The sequence below is a fragment of the Metopolophium dirhodum genome, chromosome 9 (assembly GCF_019925205.1).
Source record: "Metopolophium dirhodum isolate CAU chromosome 9, ASM1992520v1, whole genome shotgun sequence".
Lineage (NCBI taxonomy): Eukaryota > Metazoa > Arthropoda > Insecta > Hemiptera > Aphididae > Metopolophium > Metopolophium dirhodum.
In genome coordinates, this window is record NC_083568.1 from 112,725 (window position 1) to 136,008 (window position 23,284).

A 23,284-nucleotide genomic window follows, 5' to 3' on the forward strand; every position below is an offset into this window, starting at 1 on the left:
CCGCGGCATTTGCGATGTCGGCGAGGCGGTCGCATTTTACCGGCCAAAACAGACGTTTTTTCCGACGTCATTCGATTCGACGCAACGACTATTACGCCGTGTCCATAGTAAATCGGAAATGCGTCCGGCGCGTCCGTTTTCGCATCGCACCCAACGCACATTATTGCGGCAAACGCATTCATGTCCAACGTGAATTTGCGTCCGATGCGTCCGATGATTACGATATCAAGAGTATTCTCGATGTACTAGAACGTGGTTGAACGCGTAGGAGTGCACTTGTGTTTTTTTCATAATGTCTACACATAATATGCAAAAAAATATTATGCTCGCAGAGAGTATAGGTGTAAAATATTATTTATACAAAAAATACATAAAAAAAAAAAAAAATATAAATTCTATTTTGAAAAATCGCAAAATGTTTGGTGAATTTCATCATTTGTATAGAGAATTACGTGACAATGAAAATTTGTTTTACGCATACACGAGAATGTCTACAACAACTTTTGATTATATTGTTGAAAGTATAAAACCTGAGTTAAATCTCAAATCGACCAATTTCCGAGATCCAATTAGTGTGGAAGAAAGACTACTTGTGACATTGCGGTAAGTAAAAACACAAATACATAATATTATAATTTTATAATAATAACAAACTTGTAAAATATTTATTGTAAAAATAAAACAGAATATAAATTATAGTCGGTACAATATATAACTACTCCTGTTGTGACTTATGACTATAATTACCTACCTATATATTAAAATTTAAATTAAATTATAAACCTTTTTGAAACAAAATAATAAATGAAAAAGAAAATTACTTAAATAGAACAAACCTAAAATTAATTTTTAAAGTAACATTATTTATTATTTTATTATGTTGAATTAAATATAATTATTTGAATTATGAATGTTGTTCAAACCAAATGCACGAGGTGTTGAATTGTGTGGTGTTTCTCTTTGAGTACCATCGATATGTGTGGTATTGTAAGTTGGCATATTGAATGTTGGCATATTGTATGTTGGCGTATCGTATGTTGGTTGTCCTTGTGTTAGTGATAATTCATTTATTATTACACTTTGAATCTGATTCCTTAAACGTAGCTTTTGTATAGGAAGCATGGTTTTAAAGTATGGATGGAGAGATTTTAAAAATAACATATCATCATCGTCAATATGAGTAGTCATATTGGACTGTAGTAAAGCATTTAACTTTTCGGTTTCAATCTTTAGTAATTCATCTTCAAAAGCTTTACTATAATTTTTTTTTCTTTTAATAGAACGAACATTTTCAGAATTACTTGTACTTTCTGAAATTTGATTAGTACAATTAGAATTTCCAGATTGAGATACAGATGACAAATTTTCAATACCAATGACGTCAATAGGACTTGAAGTGTATTCTTGACTATCGTTAAAATAATCATTTTTATTGTTTTCTAATGCCTCTAAATTTTCCTCTGTGTATTCATTTTCACTTTCATCATCAGAAATATTATTGTCCGTTTTCTGTGGTGTTGTCGTATCGTTTAGAAAGAGCATTAAATTGAAATAATTCCACTTTCCCGTGTATACTTTAGCACCCTCCTGAGAATTTCCTGAACGACTTTTAGTTACTTTTTTTTTTCCTTTAAAAAAGTATCTCTCAAACTTCTCCATTTTTTTTTTACTTCTTCAACTGTAAAAAAATACAAATCTTAATCTACTAAATAATTTGTAAATTTTCAATTTGATAAATTTCGTCAAAATTCAAACTTTAAATGTTTATAAAAAAAATTGTACTAATGTATTTTTAATATTTTTCAACTACTATTGCAACAGTATATCAGGAGCCTTGTATTACATTTTCACGCTTTTTGGCCCAACAAATAAAATTTCATTAATATTTAGAAAAAATAAAAATTTGAAATTTTCCGTAAACAGCTCAAAACGAGTCAAAATAATTTAAAAACTCTAGCAAGTTTAGGAATTGATACATGAGAAATCGAGTGAATTTTCCCGATCTCTCGGTGGGCTAGTCCGACCCTGAAAAGTGAAAACGACACATTTTGCATTACAATTACTAATTATTGTATTATTCTTAACAGGTACTTAGCAACAGGATTAGCTTTTAGGCAGCTAGCACTAACATTCAGAATATCTAAATCAGGAGTAGCAAAAATGGTCATTGAGGTATGCAAAGCTATTTAGTGTACATTAAATGATAAACACATGCCTACTCCTACCGTTGACAACTTTAAAAATATAGCTGATGAGTTCTACGAAAAATGGAACTTTCCTTATTGTGTGGGTAGTATTGACGGGAAACACATAAGATTGAGGTGTCCTAAAAACTCAGGAAGTATGTTTTAGAATTACAAACAATATTTCTCTATTGTTTTAATGGCAGTTGTCGACGCCAAATATAGATTTATAATGATAAACGTTGGCGGTTATGTTAAGGATAGTGATGTTGGTATTTTGTGCAATACAAATTTTCACCAACGTCTAGAATCTGGTACTCTCAAATTACCAATAGAAAGGAAATTGGGCAATTCGGGTATCTCAGCCCCCTATGTTTTTGTTGGTGATGAGGCGTTTCCTCTTAGAAATTATCTAATGAGACCATTTCCAAGAAACCAAGCACAAGAAACAAACAAGTCATATTATAACTACCGATTATCCAGAGCTAGAATGACTGTTGAATGTGCATTCGGTATCGCATCCTCAAAATTTCGAATTTTATTGAAGGCAATAGAAACTAAAGTTGAAAATGCCGACCAAGTGGTAAAAGCGATTTGTATATTGCATAATGTAATAATTGATATTGAAAAAGATGAGCCAAGAAATAAAGAAATAATAAATACCTTTCGTGAATCCAATACAAATTCAAATAATAATCAATTGATGGGAATAAATCCAAGACACAGATCTAATAATCGTGCATCTCGATCGGCTATTCAGATTAAAAATAATTTTGTACATTATTTTCAAGAAAATAAAATTTAAGTTTTACAAGGACTGATGTTAAAATGTATTATTATGTTGTACATCATAGATATAAGCATAAATCACAATAAAAATCAATAAATAATAGATCACATATAAATTTAATAATTAATAATTTCAAAAATATTTTAATTTAAGAATTATTTTGTATAATAGGTATGTCGTATTAATTATTTAATTATAATATTATAAAACGAAATATTATAAAATTACATTAAAAAAATAGTATACTTACTATTCATTTTAGTTTGAATTGCAACTACGTTCCATTCCCTTTCATTGTGGATCCTATCTCTATATTTTTATGAAATTTGTTCCACAACACTGGTCGTTTTTGGACTTCCGAAATCAATAACTCCATTTTAAATTATTTAATTTTAATTTTAACGTATATTATTATTAAATATATTGGATTAAATTAATATTAAATAGACGAATACGTTTGTCTGTTTTTGCGTCCGATGCGTCAAAAAACAAAATGATTTATTTTTCAAATCGTGCGACGAATACGACCGATGCGATGTCGGACGGATCGGACGCAAACCCCATCCAGATTGGACAGGTCATATCATGTTATAAAAAAAAAGTATAAAATAGTATGTTTGCTTTTAATTTCGGTCGCATCGGACGCAACGTATCGGACGCAACGGACGCAACGGATTTACTATGGACACGGCGTTATACATATAGGTAGGTTCACACCACACACGCCGACGTCACCCACGCGCACCACTGCTTAAAGTGCCTGTACGGCTGCTGTCTATAGAATACGCTTGTTATAATATATATATATATATAAATCGAGTCAGTGCTTGTTACAGTATGGTGTGTTGTATATATACAGTTCCGTCGCGATAACTCCAAGTCAAAAGGCGATATAAAAATCGCTTCGAGATAATGTATGACGTATAATTAGTTGAGATACCAGATAACTAGAATTTAACCTGATCAAACATCGCGGGGAATTAAAGAACTAAGTAGAGTTTTCAAGTTGTTCAAGTTATCGCGACTCGACTAGCTGTATCATCTATTCGATTGAAATTTTAAACGTGATAATATTATTCTACAGGTGTGAGCCGACAAAAACCGCCAACTGCGTCACGGTGCGCGTCGGTTTTTCGGTCGTTCGAAGAGAACGAATTTAGTATTTTTATTCCTATATATAAATTGTTTTGAGACTCGGGTCAGGGTCACAATATAATGCATATACTATTATTATTAGATAGGTCAAGCTACATCGTAGTGATGAGTGCACAAAGATGCCGCAATTTTGTTTTTCGTACGCATTTTTACAATTACAATTATATCATTACAAAAGTCCATTTCACTAATAAAATATTCATCACGCGCGTCCTTAGACGCCAATTTTATTACAAACATCAAAAAAACACAGTACATAATACTATAGGTTATTACATTATTATACATTATTCAAACTATACACCGCGAGTCCTATAGGTACAATATATTATATTATATATTAATTTTACATATATAGACGTAACATGTGATTATTATTGTTTTTATATTATAATACAATTTAGCACACAAATACGATTCGTTGGTGTTGCAAACACGCGCGCATATAACTATTTTTTTAATTAGCATTTTAATTTTACGTCTGCTGTTACTTTGAGTAAAAAAAAAAATTATGATACACAATTCCGACTGTGTTTAGAGATTGGTATACATAGGGCACACATTATTATACATACCTACGTATGAGAACAATGGAGTACCTATGTACATAATAATATAATAAGTTAATAACGTTTACATAAACAATAAACATAATTATAACGAGTACATTATAATATTATAGTTTGGTTTTTTTTTATGAAAGAACATTCCAAATAAAATGAATGACTAATGGATAATCTTGTTGCTATATTAACGCGTGCACATTAATTCATTATTCAATATTCCTATAAACGACTTTTAGAAACAAAAAATCAACGTCGTAAAATCTGTAAACGTAGTTTATTTTTAAAATATCGTCTTTTCGACTGTACAATATAATATTCCTTCATTTTTAGTATAATACTGCGTAGGAATATCAAAACCCAACTTTTACGATTAAAAAAATATTATAATCTATAATAAAACGATATTGCAAATGGCAATCTTTAATTTTAAAATATTTAAGTGCATTAAGAGAGATGTATACAGGCGGCGCGCTGCGTACCTATATACTAGGTATTTATTTTTCTCATATTATGTAAATAATATTTTTACTGGTAATATACTCATACAATTATACAGATAATAATAATAATACTTTATTCATTATATTACCTATATATATAATATATACCTAAGTATGTTGGCGTTACGGACTTGTTGTTTTGATTGTGACGAAATGACAAATTGTATTAAGATTATTATAGATTAATATGTAATCTGAATAAACGTGTAATAATATTTTATATTCAAATATTCAATGCATATTACACATATTATAAATATAATGCGTACCTTTAGTAATAATATTAATTATTATCATATGATGTATCTACATGTTTTAAATAATGTTAGGTACATTAATCGTAAATCAATCGTTAATCTGGGCTGCAACATATTGTGTGCGTCTCACTGGTTTTAAATCGTACTGAAAACTTTTATAATTAATGTAAAAATAAAATTTAATATTGGCCAAGAATGTATGGTTTCAGCATAAAATACAATATTATAAATCTCCCACATGAAATTGAATCGATAATCGATATATATTGAATATTTGAATTATGAGCTCTATTTTTATTTCATATAACTTCTACGTCTAATCAATATAATATTTATCCCGATCGTATCATATATATTAATATATGTATTAAATGGGAGAACCGTTATTTTTTACTGTACATATTGTTAAGCACATCATTTTTTTGAAAATTTTAATAAATTATATAAATCAAAATTATAGAACGAGTAGTTTCTTTTTTACAAGACTTTATAATTTCTAAAAAAATGTTTTACTACAACTATGGACTAAATAATTATTAGATCTATTTTGTATTTTATTTAAAACTTGTATCAAACACTTTTACCCTTATATAGTACATTAAGTTTAATGAACTCGAATTTAGATTTAGATTTTAGGAGCATAAAATGTTCAATAAATTATTTTTAAAAAAATGTACAGTAAAAAAGATGGTTTTCATTTAAAAATATTAAGTTACTATCAACCCACAAGGTACCTACTATTTAGGCCTCTTTACAACACTAACCTAACCTATGGTATGAACCATACAAATAGATTTGAAATATATTTTTATTAAGTCAACTCAAAACTTCAAAGTTTAGAATTTAAATAAATGCATTATTAACGTATAACGTAAATGGTATACGTCATACGATTAAATAACTTATGGCAATACGTATTGCATATAAATATATCGAATAAAAAAAAAAGACAGACGTAACGAAATATAGTTTTTTATCATATTTTTACCCATCATCTTTTCATGTCATTATTTCTACTCATTATCCGTTACTCATATTATTATCTTAACAACCAATTCGTATAGAAATAAATGAGATTTATCAAAGTTAAAACTATTGTGTGTTTGTATAATAAAATAATATTATATTATAGTCTCGTGGATAGACATATTATATAATACAGAGACATTTTTGTCTGAGGAATTTATAAATTACACCATTCCTATAATCATGACAAAAATATCTGCGAAGTCATTAATTTAAAAAACACTGTATAATTCGATCAAATATAATAATATTCATAAACAATAAAAATTGAAAGCTGTTTTATTTCAACAATCTATTTCTCAGAATATTATATAATTTTAACATGTAATATAATAATGTACAAGTAATTTTTTGAGTGGATATGTTTATAAAGAAAATTATCTCACAAAACGGTGTATTTAGGCCCCATGCCCCCAAGTCTCTGTCTGTAAGTGTAAAATTTAAATTATCTATCCTAAACATGACCCGCGCGGCCGCGTATGGACAAGTATGGTCCGCGTATAAAGAATATGCGAATAACGTTCAACTAACGTTACGAACTACAGTGCCGTATGGCTCAACATTGAGTTAACGTAATTTTCAAACGTGACATTCACTGTCATTTTTGGCAAGTCCGTTAGGCATATTATAACATTATGAAATAACGTCAAATATGTAGGTACCTAGGTAACTGCGTAGAGTGTGTTGTATGACAAATTAGTTCTAATCAGGTTATTCACACTTAAGTTACTAATTAATTATTAATACCAGATTATCATAATATTATAATATGTGACTGGTGTTACTGTTGTAGTTAGTTATATACATTTGTAAATTTATAATAATAACGTATAATACTGTAACGAGTTAAGTATTTTCAGTGATGAATAGGTAATGCTGTTTAATACACACAATCATAGACGATGGTGAAACAGATTAAAATATGTATAACGAACCCCACGAACATTTCAAACACACGAATATCCAATGTTATCTGAGAAATTGAATGCCTAATGATTCACTTTTAGCGTGTAGAATTATTTAATCTGAAATGTGATACTTATGGTTTACATTCCTTTTCGTATTCCTAATAATCTTAAACAAATTACTCATGTTGTACCTACTTGTATTTATATACTTATATAACAGTAGCTGATCCCGAAAACTTCGTGGCCCGTAAAAAATTACGTCTCTTAAAAAAATTGTAAATGTTCAACTCATTTTGGGTGTAAATCGCTGCAGTAAGTGCAACACAGCCAACGCACAAAAATTTGATTTGATGCATGCTTGTACCTGATCTGTCCAATTAACCAATGGCAACCAATAATAAATAAATACTATTTCTATTAATTATTTCTCCAATATAACCGATATCAAACATTTATAAACAAACATTTCCATCGTACATCTCAAAATCTCTGTTTGAGCACCTCCCCGGGCTTTTATTGGTCGTAGTGTGATGTTATATACCCTATATAGCCTTCCATGATAAATGAACTAGACAACACAAACATTTTTCAATTCGAACCAGTAGTTCCTGAGATTAGCTTGTTCAAACAACTCTACAGCTTTATACATATATATTAATAATATATATATATATACTAGAAAGATTGAACTTGCACAATCGGATGAATCACTTGTTTGTTATTCGTGATTTAATAAAAATTAATTATAACTAAACAAATTTATATTTTTTACATTGTATCAAGGTACATATATATAGTATATACACGCAGGGATGGCACGTGCCAAAAGTGACACGTTGGCCAAAGGTGGCACACGTTGACCAAATTATAACGGAAGGACAAATATTTTTAATTCGTTGTATAATCTTGCATTCAACAAAAACAAAAATGAAAGTGAAAACAATTCTATATTATTTCAAAAAAACAAAGTTATCAATTATAAAAATGTGAAACACACTATACATTCAGGCATAATGTTTTGTACTTTGGAACAAGTGACTCATTCCAAATAACTCAATATTCGGGTCAAAAAGTATATACCTACGTTACTAGGTGAAAGTTTATTTTCTACAATGAATTATTTAAAATCAAAACAGAAGAATAATACATTATTGAATGGAACTAATGCTGTTTTTGTTTCATTAAGACTGACTAAATACACAACTTATATTAAAAACTGATAATAATTAATATTTTTAAAGCCCCCATCACTCTAAGAAAAAATTGTATATAAATAGGTACCTAGGTATATAAACATACAGGTACGTAAATATTTTTTTTGAAACTTTGATTAGGTACCTACAACATTTCGGCACGTGACCCGAAAAATGTTCGTCGCCCCTGCGAGTACCTGTATATCATACATATTGACGTATTGTTCTATATACACATTTATATCATAAAAAATTAGTACTTACCTAATGACCTATCAAATATGAAAAATTTCAAAAAAATTGCGAAAACATATAATTTTATTTTGTATTGTCAATAATATAATTATTATATTATACATTTAGATCTAAACAGTATTGAACGCCAGCTGTACCTATCAGCAGTCAAACAGGAAATCAAATAAATTTATCGGTAAAGATATTTCTATAATACAGTCAAGAATTCAAAAACTGGGTATTATTTTATTATTAAAATATAGTTTTAGCTGAAAAGACCACGAAAAATACTAGTGTGCAGATTATATTTTTTAGACATTCTTGACAAATAAGTAATGAGATTAATTGTGTACCAGGTACTATTCATTGAAATTATTTTAATCACTGTGAAAAAATATGTTAAACACAATAAGGACATTAAAATATAAATATACACATAAAATATAATAATATTAGGTAGGTATAGGTATACTGAATTATTTATTTTTATATCCGAACTTTAAATTAATTCGTAAAATATTATTGGTTTTCGTACACCGATACGCTTAGATGAACAGAACGATGTTACATGAGAATATTATAATTGTAAATTTAAATATTCTTTTAATCTTAAATCCTAGAACATATTTTACAAACTGTTTAAGAATTAAGAATAAAGTAGTCGTAAAATGTAAATAATTATTGCAAGGTTATTTAATACGTCAATAATACGTCCATAATATAAACAGTGCTATTTATAGAATTATTATATGGAACAATAATTAAATTTTTTAATGAACCATACCCAATACAATGTTGAAACAATTAAATTTAACTGCCTTATTGCTGTATAATTATTAATTTTTCTTATATATTATCAAGGAAAACATTTACGAATTAATAATTATTAAAACGTATATCTGTGTAGTTTTTGTAGGTGTTATAAATACTATAAATATACATATATTGACACACAAGTGTAATATACGACATAAATCATGTACCTACTTAAAATTAAAATCTACCTCGGTTTTGCATTTTATATTTTCATAAATGCTATCATTTCAGGTTTTTATATATGTATTATTAATTCAAATTGTAATTAAGTACATTTATAATAGTATAATACTATATCTAGATTTATGTTTACTCAAGTTGGTAATGTTAACATATTATATTACAAAATACAAATTTATGAATGTATGATTTAACAATAAACCTGCATATATTTTTATGATTTATGACAGTTAGTTATAGTTGTTAGTTATAACAATATTATATCATTATTCACCAGAGGAAATCTAATTGTTGGTTTAAAACAATACATCGTCAACATTATACAATAAATAATATAATCTGAGTGATTTAAAAATATTCCTATATACATATATAATACAAATTGTATTTGTATTTATTATAATATACAGTTGTATACAGTTCAATAGTGTGATGATATTATTATGTTTAAAAAAGTAAAACTATCTGTTGGTTTAAAACAGTGCTTCGTAAGCATTGTCCAATTTATAATACCAATTTATCTAGGTAATCTAATTGATTTTATTATAATCATAAAAATATTATTTATAATTTATTTCATAACTTTAAATTTGCGAATAATCTTGCTACCGATTATATCACTCGTGAATCTCTGTGCGCTGTCGTACACGTTTGAGTTCTAATTAGTAATTATTATAATATTGTCTCAACTTATACTATATTATAATATTATATTATATTAACCAAAGTATTAATATTTATGAACCGACTTATAAAATTTGATTAAAAACGACATAATACAAAATTACATGAATATTATCTGAAAATAAATATTATAAAAATAAACAGTGCGAGCAGTATTATATATGGTTTATTGGTTTATGATATAAGATTTATTATACTCTTTTTTTATTATGCTCTTGTGATGATGACTTGGACTTGGTGTTCAAACTTGTCAGCACTAATTAGTTTATCTTTTCATATGTGATTACTGACTAGTGACTAAAGCTAATTAAATATAAGTATCTTCGCTTGTACCTTTACCTGTGGTAAAGCGTAAAGGTATTCAAAAAATGATTTCGAGCGCTGTTAAAATATAAAATATAAATATACCAAAATTAAATTTTTCATAAGTTTTCCGAATTTTCTTATTCGTTGCTTAGAAATTCTGAAAATTCATGTCTAATTAATCAATCAGGTGAGATTTTTAATATTTTTTTTTTTATTATTTTTTACCATTTTTAATTGGTATTAATTACCACGTCATTATAACTTGTATTCTACATTATTATAGTGCCTAGTACCTACCTCAAATTATTATAAGTAGGTACAATATAATATTTTATTTATTATAACCTTATAATTAGTTATTACTAGAGTTATATTACCACTTTAAATAATCGATTTTATAAGTATTTTATTTTTATGAAGTTAAGGTAAAGGTATTTATGGTTTCTGTTAAATTTGAATTCAATGATAATATCATTGTATACGAAAAACGATTCTGAGCGGAGACGGTTTATCAGCATAGGATATTTTATATTATAATATTGATATTGTTATTATCAATACGGTAGCCGGTAAGTTGAATTAATATTATTTGTAAATATTATCATATTTGTATATTATAATAATATACTTTAGAAGGTTAAAGTACACACGAACAATATTTTTAAATTATAATACAAAAATTAAATTGTTATTCTTCGTTTAAATATCTAATTTTGTTCAAATGTGAACTTAAATTAATAATTAAAGAAACTGTGTTTACATTATATTATTTTGATTTTTTGTTACATTATGAATTACTTACGTGGAACATTGTTATATATATTTTAAGCTTATTTTATAGCTTTTTTTTACTTTATTTTTAAGCTATAAAAATTGAACATTTTTTCAATTTTTAACTGCAAAATAACTTGCTAATTTTCAATTTAATAAGGTTTGTTACAATTGGAAATTTAAATGTTAATAAACAATAACATTTTGGCATTTTGCCTATGTATTTGTAATACTTTTAAACTGATGTTGTAAAAATGTGGGAAGAGTCTAGAAAACTACTGTGGATTTAAGCTCAACTTGTTTTTAATTTCTACAAACGAACATTTTCGAAGATCCTCGTATTACATTTTCAAGTTTTTGACAGAGCAAAAATTGTTTAATCGACATTAATTTTAAAAAAACTAATAATATTCGAAAATTGCATATGCTTATAAATAGCTCAACATGAGTCAAAAAGTTATGTATGTAGGTACAATCATTTTTTTTAGAGTCAGACCAAAAAAACCAATATTGATTTTGCGTATTTTTATATTCCCTTTTTTCCTTAACTGTATTTTTTGTTTTTCCGGCACTTTTGAAAATTACCGAGAATTTTAAATGTTGACCTCTCCAATGAACCAACTAAAATCATTTTTTCACCGGAAAAGATATTGCAGAAGTTGAAAATCAAAACATTATTTCGACTACCTACTTATCATGGATACAGACACAAATAAAAAAAAATTTTGAAAAAAACACATCATTATAAAATGAACACATTTATCACTCGAGATCTAAAACATAATATTTTGATTAAATTCACTTTCACCAAATCGATGCTTCAAAATTAATTGTTCAATTTGCATCCCATATAATACCAAGGTCCCACCTATAGGCTGTGATTCGTTCACGGAAAATATCCATGAGTTAATGCATTTTAGGTTGTATTGCGATAACCATTAAGATTTAAGATTACATTAATATAACATTACGTAATGTGTAAGATAATAATATTAATTTTATTAATTCCTTAGAATCTGGTGTAATATACGGAAATGATAACATTTTAAATTGCTGCATTTTTTTAAACTATTTACTTAATTATTTATAACAACTATGCAACGAGTAGGTAAACATGTCACGTAGGATAGCTACCGTACGAAATAAATATTATATTTTTATGGCGTATATGTTGATATAATAATAATATTTAATAAAAAAAATTCAAACATGTGCTTTATTTTATTCAAAAACAACTGAGTAAATAAAAACAAACAAGCCATAAATTAACTGAGGAGATGTATCCATAAAATTATAATAATATAGCAGAGTGTTGTACAGAGTGTTTCATCACGCTCATCCCCCATTCCGTTGATAATGAATTTATTCAAATTCTGTAGATATTTGGAATATCTATAATGGAAAACCATATTTTTCAATTTCTTAAGTCTTGTTGTACTATTGGGGAGTGTCCTGGGGCGATACAATCTACTGGTTTTTTTTATTGAGAACCCATTTTTTTAAAACTATTTAATGAATCATTGTTTTTTAAATTTCGATGTACGTTGTTCAAATTTCAAACGAGTAGTTTTTAGTTGTTAAAGTGTTTATACTAAGGACAATAGTCCTCAAAAATATCCTACAAAAATATAAAATAGATATAACATAAGATCTAGTATTTATTATACATTTTTTAAAATCCTAAATATTAAAATGTACAAATCACCAGACCCCCATATGTTATTCAAACCCATTTTAATGAACATTTAATCCTATTATAGTACGCAAAGTTGAATAACTTATTTATTTACTCGACCGAATTTTGATTTTGATTCTTCGACATTTTCAGAAAAATTATCCACTAAATAATTTTCAGTAGAAAATGGTTGTTTTCAGAACAGAAGTTTGTATCTCCGCAGGAGACTCCTTAGGTATATACTACAAAAATCTCAAGAATTTTAAAACATGGTTTTTAAGTAGATATATTTAAAAATTCAAAAAACAGAATTTAAATAACTTTCTTATTGATGAAAAAATTAGATGAGCATGCTAGGTTAATCATACTGTATACATAGCTTAAATTTGTGTATTATATTAGGTAGTAAAAAATCATAGGTCATCGATTGTCGTTATTGTTTCAATAACCATAATGATTATGTTCATATAATATATTGATACACTGATATAATGATACCTATATATATATATTATAGTGATATTATGATCATTAACTTTTAAACTGTACCTAGGTGCCTATTATTGTATTTACGTATTATACATAGGTAGTATATATTTTAAATAATAAAAAAACATTATAAATCTCCGTATGCTTCATCACAATAAGAACAAATTATAATACATACGATTAATGGACAATAACCATACATGTACTACGAGAAGAGAGATCCACCACCTACAGATAGAAATGATAGAACCCATAAAGATATGTAATATAAATGGATAAATTCGGTCCACTTTAAAATGTTATAGAAAACGAGACAGTACACTAAATAACTATACTTATTGTCAAATTAAATTGTTTTAAATTTATACATAGATATAGATAATACCATGTTCTATTTGCCACATACCCATTCACGCGTATGATTCAACATTATTTTTTGATATTATTTGTTTTTTAATTAAAACAGACCACTTTTAGATTATAATTTATAATTTCATATAAATATGTTATAGTTGAATGTACCGATGTGATATTAATGCGAGATACACAACGAACGCATCACGAATATCATATTATATTTAACTACTATTAAAATATTTGGTTGAAAAAAATCACAATATACCATATTATAATTAAATATATATTATAGTTGTCGCACACGCGTGTCTAGATCTAATAAGTGTCTTATCAATCGGCGTATTGTGTGAATTTATAAATTATTATAATACTGAGTGTTACTGACACCGTTTAAGAGTCAGCCGATCATCGGTCCTCCTGTTATCCGCGCCACCCATCATCACCCATCAGTTCTCGGGTCGTCGGTCGTTAATATAATATCGTTATAGTTATTAGCGCTCTACTATTATAGCTTCCAATCGCATAGTTATATTATTGTTTTTTAACGACTTTCGTTTTTTTTTTTTTGTTTTTTTTATTTGTCTATAACGACATGACGGCGGCACTCGGCAAATAAACAATAATAAACACGCGAGCGTCCGGCATTCCAAATGAGATTTAAAAAATACGGGTGTCGCATAACCGATAATACAATGTATTATTATAATGCTGATTACCCAATTTTCAATCCTCAACCTGTCGATCCGACCACGATAAAATATATAATATTATAATGTTATTTTTTTTGTATGACGATTGATATTGGTCAACACTAATTACAGGTCGTAATATCGTATACTCTTAGTGCTACTAATTCTTCTTATTTTCACTAAATCCAATGCCTAAATGTATATTAATATATTATAATATGTATATGGACATTTTGTCGTACGATATTCAATCATTAGTTATTAATATTCTGATATGTATATACTACAATTTACATTATATATACTATGTAGGTACTATTGTCTATTTTTATCATCATTATAAGAACTTATGTCTCTAAAGACTAAAATACAACTAATAATATATTATATGAAATTTCATGAATAAAATTGCTGAGTATATTAGTTTCAAATGTTTCTATTATCATATTGACCAAAATTAAGTAACTCAAAAGTGATAGGTATAATTACTAAATTACTTTAAACGTAATCATAGATACTGTTATTAAATCATAATTCAAAGGTTCTCAAATGAAAACATGTTATAATTTATATCCAATGCACAATTAATGTACGCCTATATTGCCTATATTATGATATAAACTATAGGCATAGCAAGATTATATTATAATATTTAGGTACATAATTTTGTTGATATTTATAAAATAAACATTATCTTGGAAAGTTGGAAATCCAAAAAAAAAAACAAATAACAAATAATTGATTAAACAAACAGTAAGCTGTTAAAAAAATATTATGTCAATTTTATATTGAAGATAATACAAAAATATTATTTGAACGTAATCAGTCTGTTGAAACTATATATATATATATATATATCTGTCTGCTGTATGATATTATGGGTGCATGTGTGTAATGATTTATTGTGTTCCTTTTATTTTTCTGTAGTAAACCAGCCATCATAAGTCACTTTATCATAATTTATTTGTTGTACAATATTTGCCAAACTGGCTTATGACCTGTATATTACCTGCAATATACCTACATTGTCTATATTATAATATAATAATAATATCGTTGGTAAGTCAATAAAAACAAAAATTCTGATTTAGGTAAGTTATAAGTTAATAGCTAACAAATCATGTATAATAATATTGAACCCTAAAAGTGGAGCAAAATATTAAATATACTCAATTAAATAAAGTTAGTTAATTTAAAGTATTTTTACTACAACTTGGGTCAAACGTAATATTATAGTGATTCTGGAATTACAACTTTTTTTTAGTTGGGTAATAATTTACTTTTGTTAAAAAATCATTTTTCTTGTTGTTCTTATTGCACATTATTGTAGATTAAAAAATTGCAATTTGTTTCTATTAAATTATGAAATAATAAAATATATTTTTTGTTATAAATATTGTATAATTGTTAACAAAAAATATTTAATTTATTTTCAGTATTAACCACACTGACATTTTGAAGCAAGATTCTAACTTAATGTAGGGTACCGCTTCTATCACAGATTATATGGAAAATCATATAGAAAATCTGTAATACTATAAGTAGGTACCTATTATACTTCAAATTACTTGGGAAATTTCACCTAAGCAATTATAACGAACAATTAAATTAGTTAAGTTATTGAGTTAATAAGAAAAATAACTATAACCTAAAATGTTTTTAAAAAATTATAATTTTAACTACTTACTTATTTCTCACTATTTTGTAATATTATAATAATATGTTTAGGGTATAGGTACATCGTACATGCCGTATACTGGTACGCCTAACTGCTTAGTGCTTTATCGATTTGTTAATTATTACTATTTTCTTATAAGTAGGTGATATCAGGATATTTGTATTAAAACCATTCAAAGCCATTCTAACGGTCGTTAAAAATAATCAATACACTTATAAATACCTAGAGGTTAATTCAAAAATAAATTATATTATTGATGGATATTTTCTAAAATATATTACAGTTTTACATTTTATATCTAAACCCAATAGTGGAGTGAAATATATAGTTATTAGGAATAACTATATGTTATACAAATAAGTAATAAACTAATAACTTATTACTAACCTACCTACAGCATTATCTCCAAAACTCCTATACCTCGTCAAATATTAAATTGAATATATAATTTTTCAAATATTTCACATATTGTTTTCAAAATAATTTTTCCTTTAAATCTATATATTTTGTAATTACTAATTACTAATTAGACAACATGCAGTTGGATATCAGAGTATAGTATGATGTAGTTTAATTTTCATACAAATAAAGACCTTTTATCTATAAAAAAAAACATACAAAGAGTTATAATAAACATTAATAGTTTTAAGGTATGTATATCATATAGGTACATAATGTATGGATAAAAAAATTATTTTCACAAACTTCCTCTTATCTTGTAGTAAAAATGTAAAACCCGTCGTACTTAGGGCGTGACTATTGAGCACATCGGTGACCAATCCCAACGCTACTGTTGGATCATAACTCAATACTATTCGTACACGCATTATCAAAGGTATCTTTTTCTCGTTTTTAATTTAATTTTAACCTCACGGCTCACACCGTTTGTTATTTTGATCGGAGCCGGGAACTTGACTAACACTTTGGAAGTTATGGATAAATAGATAATACGTTATCGATTATTGTTTTATGCCGATATAAAATTTGAATAACGCGTATAAATTACTATTGTCAGCTGATCATTATAAACTTATAATACTATAATTATATTACGATGATCATGATGAGACTCGTCGGTTGGTATGTACATCGACTTTAGCATACTATGCAGTTTTATTTTTGAAAGGATGTTCGTCGTCCGACATTATGTACAACTCCAGTATATTATGTTAGATAATATCAAACCTGAGAGTGATTGTAAACTCAGCACAGTAATGTCTAACTTATTAAAAATTAAAAATCAATTTTAAACGCAACATAAATATATAATAATTAATAATAGATATGTTAGCTGGGACCTAATTTTTTAAACTTCTTCTAGGGTACCTATACATATATATATATGGCTATAGGTTTTTACTTTTCAGTTTTGATATCGAAATCGATCAATATAAGACGGCATTTAAGTATTTTTAGGTTTCTCCCGCGTGTTTTGTTTGCATTACTTGTGGTTTATTGATAACGGAATATATTTTATTCGGATGAGTTGAATTAATTTCTTATGAAATTGTGCAGCAAAAGCCTTGGCACAAATAATTTGGGCCGATATTACAATATTATTGATATTTTTTATAATTTAATTACCTGCATGGTCCACTATGGTAGTGATGGTTTGAGCTTATAATCAATTTTTTTATGTATTTCATGCATTATTGATGGGCCGAGTTTACTACAAGAATGGAATAGTGGGCAGGATTAATATTTACTAACATTTAAATTTTCCAATCGATACAAGGTACAACTTATAACTACTATCCATATAGTTATAGAATATAGTTAAATTATAATGTTATAAATAGATTTTTCCCGTCCTGTTATTAAATTGCCTCGTTATTCAAAATTATAATATTTGATTAATTAATTAAAATGTTTAGGTACAACTTCTATATTATGTATTTATACTATTTACTTTTAGTATTATTATAATTTATCGTTCATTACCTATTTATTTTAAGATTTTATTTGTGTTGGATTGTGTCGTGTACTTGTGTGAACTGTAAAGTATTTGGGTTTTTTTGAATTTATTTTTGAATTTCATGAAAAATAAGTGATCGCATAACTAACAATATTATGTCTATAGAGTAAGTATTAGACTCGATCAGCTGAGACCATTAAAAATACTTTTAAACTTTATTACAAAATCCAAATCATCATCTTGAAATGCATTAACAGCAAGTTGTAAGATATAAAAACGGTACTATAGGTGATAGTGTAATACTATATTATTTACTATATTATTACTAATCATTATAATATAAATGTGATATAATTTTGATATTAAGTATTAAAGTCGATAGTACTATTTTTAAAAGTATTATAATCTAATTCTTTATATTCTAACTTCTAAGTATACCTCTGATCAACTTCAAAATCGAATTTATATATTATATTATGTAGTATGTAGGTACTAATGCCTAGTTTACTATGTACACAATTTATTTCCGATTTATTGTTTTGCTTCAAATGCACTTATTGCTGATCACGAGAAGAACACACAGGAATTGATAATATAACTTAAGATTCTAGGCAATAATTTTCGTATTTTTATTTTTTATTTTTTAGAATACTTATTTGAATACGCAGTTAACACGTGGAGTATACATTTATTTTTGACTAAAATTATGAATAATTATATGATTAATATGCGTATGTTTAGTATTTATCTGTAGTATCAATGACGCAATTATTATAATGATTCGAAAAATATTGTATTGCTTAGGTTAGTTAGGGACGTATATAAAACTAAATATTATAAATTCATAACTTATTTACTATATCATAAAATTAAACTTTATCCATCTACTACTATATATTATGTAGGTATCATTCAAAAATAATTATAGTGTTGGTATTATAGGTATAGATAAAGCTTTTAGCTTACTATAAACAGGATAAAAAATAAAAATATTATATTATATACCTATTTCCAAATGTATTTATTGATATTATTGATTATTGGATACTATGGTGCAGGTTTATCATGGATATATTATGCCAACAAAACAAACATTTTGTACAGATTTAATCTATTCTGTGATATAGACATATCACGTATTATACTTGACAATGTAATAGTTTATACTACAATATAATAAAATATAGTATGTCATTATAATTCCATTATATTATATTTTATATATACCTACAACCTATGCATGGTTCAATCCGTACATATTTTAAATTCGTATTTTTTTTACGCATTTTTTAAAATAATGAATAATATAATAGCTATTTATGCCATGTATATACCTAATAACACAATGACGAACAGCATATTATATTCGGAAATTTGAATATTTTCGTTTCTAAATGAACATATTATAGTTGATATTATTTCAATATTATGTAATAAACTAGTCTCTATGTATATGATACATACTTAAATGTTTCTCTATTTTTTTTTTCTGTTGGACGCACTATAATGTTGATTGGTAATTGGTATGTTACACTGTTATACACAGCAGCTGTATACAATGTAGCTAATACAAAATAATATGTTTAATATTATATTATAATATAGCAACAGTGCACTTTTTTTATCTGCACTCATGCGCGATGACGTCAAATTGTGAACTTTCAATTGACTTTAAAATTAACCATCAGAAATTAATTTTGTAATTACAGAAAATTAGTCAAGGCTTTTTTTTTGCGTAGGTTATATTTCGACGATTAGACGGGTGTCGTGAAACGAAAATCGATGTAATTATATTATAATATTCTGAACTCGAGCGTTTGGATTAAACGCGATTATTTTTGTGCCGAGCGAGCGAATTCCTCGGGAAATCGTCGCATTATTCTTTCGCGTGTCGCGTACCCTATCCGACTATATTATATAATGTCTCGTATGCTCGTCGCCAAGTCGGTCTGCCGACATCATCTTTCGACGCAATATTTTATTAATTATGTATCTTAAATTCCCCTAGTTATTATCTTACGTTTAAAAATGACTACACAGTACACATACGACATCAAATTTGATAGCCCATAGCCACGACCGGCTGGTCGTACCTCATCGTCAAATGTATAGGTACTCATAATAATTATAGGTACAGCCAATACCTTGGGTATAGGTCACATCTCTATAACAGTATCACACCTGTAATACAGGTACCTATATATAAATAATAATTATGGTAATTATATAGATGTGGTCGAGGGCGCTACCCGTTTCCGCTAAATAAGTATACATTTTTTCCACACCAATACCCATTTCCATAAAAAATATACCTTTTCCGATTTTCCATTTTCCACCAAACGAAATATTGACCGCGTTTCAACCAAAACAATGTCAACACTTTATAAACATAATAGCTATAGCCTATAATACAGTATAGGTACATCTAAATTTATTTAAAAGACTATAGGTATATAATATTGAAAAACAGTATAATATTATACATTTGAATTTTTAAAATAATAATTATGCATAATAATAATTCCGTACTGGCACTGAAATTGTGAGTTGGTCGAATACAACATATAATATAACAAAACAATTTTTTTTATAATGTAGATAAATGTAAATAATAAATTAAACAACAGAATTTCTTAAAAAATAAAATAAAATATTTATCCAGTTGTATAATGGGTTCATCTTTTTATTTTTAACTGTAGCATATTAAAGGCACTTTTTAATATAACAAAAATAATTATATAAAACGTGTAACGTACATTTTATGATACATATACAAATATAATATATTGATATTTGATTGTGCGCATATCCGACAAACAAACTACTTTGGTAACAGTAACGAGTTACCTATATATAATTCTACAAATTATTATATTAAAATATGTACCATTTCCATTTCTTTTCTATTTCCGTTTGTCCTATACACGTTACATAAAAAACAATCCTTTGTATAGGATAATGAAGCTGACCATCATTCCTCATTTGGCATATTATTATTATTATTATTTATTAATAAATAATGTTAGAACTTCTCTGTTCAGCTTTAACATATTCAGAATGACTGAATTGGGTTCATAATATGTATAATATATATTAATATATTATATAGGTCGGTACCTACTGTAGTAATAATAATGTGAAAATAGGAAGTGCGCGCAATATATTATACGTATTTACTTATATTTGATTTAATATTTACATAAATTGCGTACACGCTCTAAATAAATACCTTCTTATATTATGCATACACACGTAAATACATATAGGTATATAAGGATTTAATTATATAGTAAATTGACTTACCCTAATAATAAATAAATATTTTACTGTTTTTTAATATTTTATAGTATTTTAAATGGACTTACTGTAATACAACTTTGAATAATAAAAAATTGTTTTGGTGGACACGCGTGGTCAATTTAGGTATCTTCTCGTCTGGCGGAAAAGTGAAAGATACACTTCCGATCGAAACGGTTGGTGGGCAAAAAAAAAACACATACACTTTTGCCTGTCGGTCCGCCCGTCGTCGCGGCCGCCGCCGGTGCAGTGGTGGTGTGGCCGTGCGGGTGACCGGCCGCCACCGGCACAGCCCCTTTGAAAAATCTCGCCGGAAAATTTCGCGACGAGACGGCACCGGACCGGACCGGCCGGCAGATGGCGTCCCCATCTTGTTTACCGCTGTCGCGCCGCCCCGTTATCAAGAACTGGATGCACTCGTCGGCGGCAACGGCGGCAACGATCGAGGCCACCGGTCTATTAATAGTAATCATATCACTCTCAGGAAGTGCGCGTGTGTGCGGTGTGTGTGTGTATAAGTGTGAATTTGTGTGTGTGTGTGTGTGTGTGTGTGTGTGTGTGTGTGTGTGTGTGTGTGTGTGTGTGTGTAACAACAACTTGTTGCTCGCCGCCGCCGCCGCTGCCGTCGTCGCTGTTGCTGCCGCCGTTGTTGCTGCCGCCGCCGCAACCGCAACCGCAATGTTTAGTACTAGTCTCCGATCCGTGCACGTTACGCGCGCTCGTCGCACACGCGTTAACACGACGACGTTGTATAATAATTTATAAAACAATAATAATAATAATAATATCCCAAACAGACAACAGCCGTAAATTATAATCACCACCACCAATAGTAGTCGTATTCCCGCCGTCGTATTATTAATTTTTTTTTTTCCTCCGACCCGCGTCACATTTATTATTTTTCGAAAATTTGACAAACGCATTCGTACGTGCACACTTTATTAATTTTATTTTTTAAACATAAATTGTATAATAATAATCTTTTACGCGATTCATCACATGACGAGGCGTTGATAAAATATAATATTATCATCATCAGCTGGTGCTGGTGCTGCTGCGGCGATCGGTCGGTGTTTCAGCACGCTCGTTTCCCGCCGCCGACGGCCATTTTCTAGGTTATGTTTAATGATAACCAGTTGTCCGAACAGTGATAATATTATATAAAATACACGATCGAGACGGACCTGTGGAACGACCGTCGGTTGACGGGTACGAATCAAATGCGTTATCGTTTGGCCGACCAGTAAGTAAAATACATTGGCGGGGAGACCATGACCGTTGTAGTAGTCGAGTTTTATTCCGTATTGTTTACTTTTATCGTCTTATAGGTATATAAGTTCTTACCTATTATTTACGGTTGACGTGTTTATATTTTTTTTCTCTTATTTTATTGCTACCGTCCGTCCGACCCTCCCCGCAATATAAGACGTTTCGAAATTTAATTTTTCGCCGTTTATACTTTGATTTATAATTTATTATCATACGTTTTCAACACATTTTACCGCGCTTACGTGTGTGTGCATATAATTTTTAAATATCATGACGTGTGTTTAGAGTAATATACATTTCACGGCGTTCGTGACGAGACGGATCTAAGAAAATAATCGTTTTGTAC

At 27.9% G+C, this 23,284-nt stretch overlaps 3 protein-coding genes across 8 annotated transcripts in view; 2 read left to right on the forward strand and 1 right to left on the reverse strand.

The window, feature by feature from the left end:
• Positions 1-885: 885 nt before the first annotated feature.
• On the reverse strand, positions 886-3,689 carry LOC132952356 (uncharacterized). The gene is made up of 2 exons (XM_061024637.1): positions 3,224-3,689; positions 886-1,678 (listed from the first exon to the last, which is right to left on the reverse strand). Exon 2 carries the CDS (start codon positions 1,657-1,659, stop codon positions 886-888), a length of 774 nt encoding a protein of 257 aa, XP_060880620.1. The 5' UTR covers positions 1,660-1,678; positions 3,224-3,689.
• LOC132952358 (uncharacterized) lies at positions 2,212-2,839 on the forward strand. Its single transcript, XM_061024640.1, has 3 exons — positions 2,212-2,341; positions 2,390-2,766; positions 2,816-2,839. Exons 1-3 carry the CDS (start codon positions 2,212-2,214, stop codon positions 2,837-2,839), a joined length of 531 nt encoding a protein of 176 aa, XP_060880623.1.
• An 18,623-nt stretch (positions 3,690-22,312) lies between the features above and the next one.
• Positions 22,313-23,284, forward strand: part of LOC132951686 (receptor-type guanylate cyclase Gyc76C-like) — a 47,574-nt gene continuing 46,602 nt past the window's right edge. For 3 of the 6 annotated variants that reach the window (XM_061023557.1, XM_061023558.1, XM_061023555.1), the window contains exon 1: positions 22,313-22,912. The gene's annotated coding sequence lies outside the window, so the exon portion shown is untranslated. The other 3 variants (XM_061023559.1, XM_061023560.1, XM_061023556.1) reach the window with 1 other exon arrangement.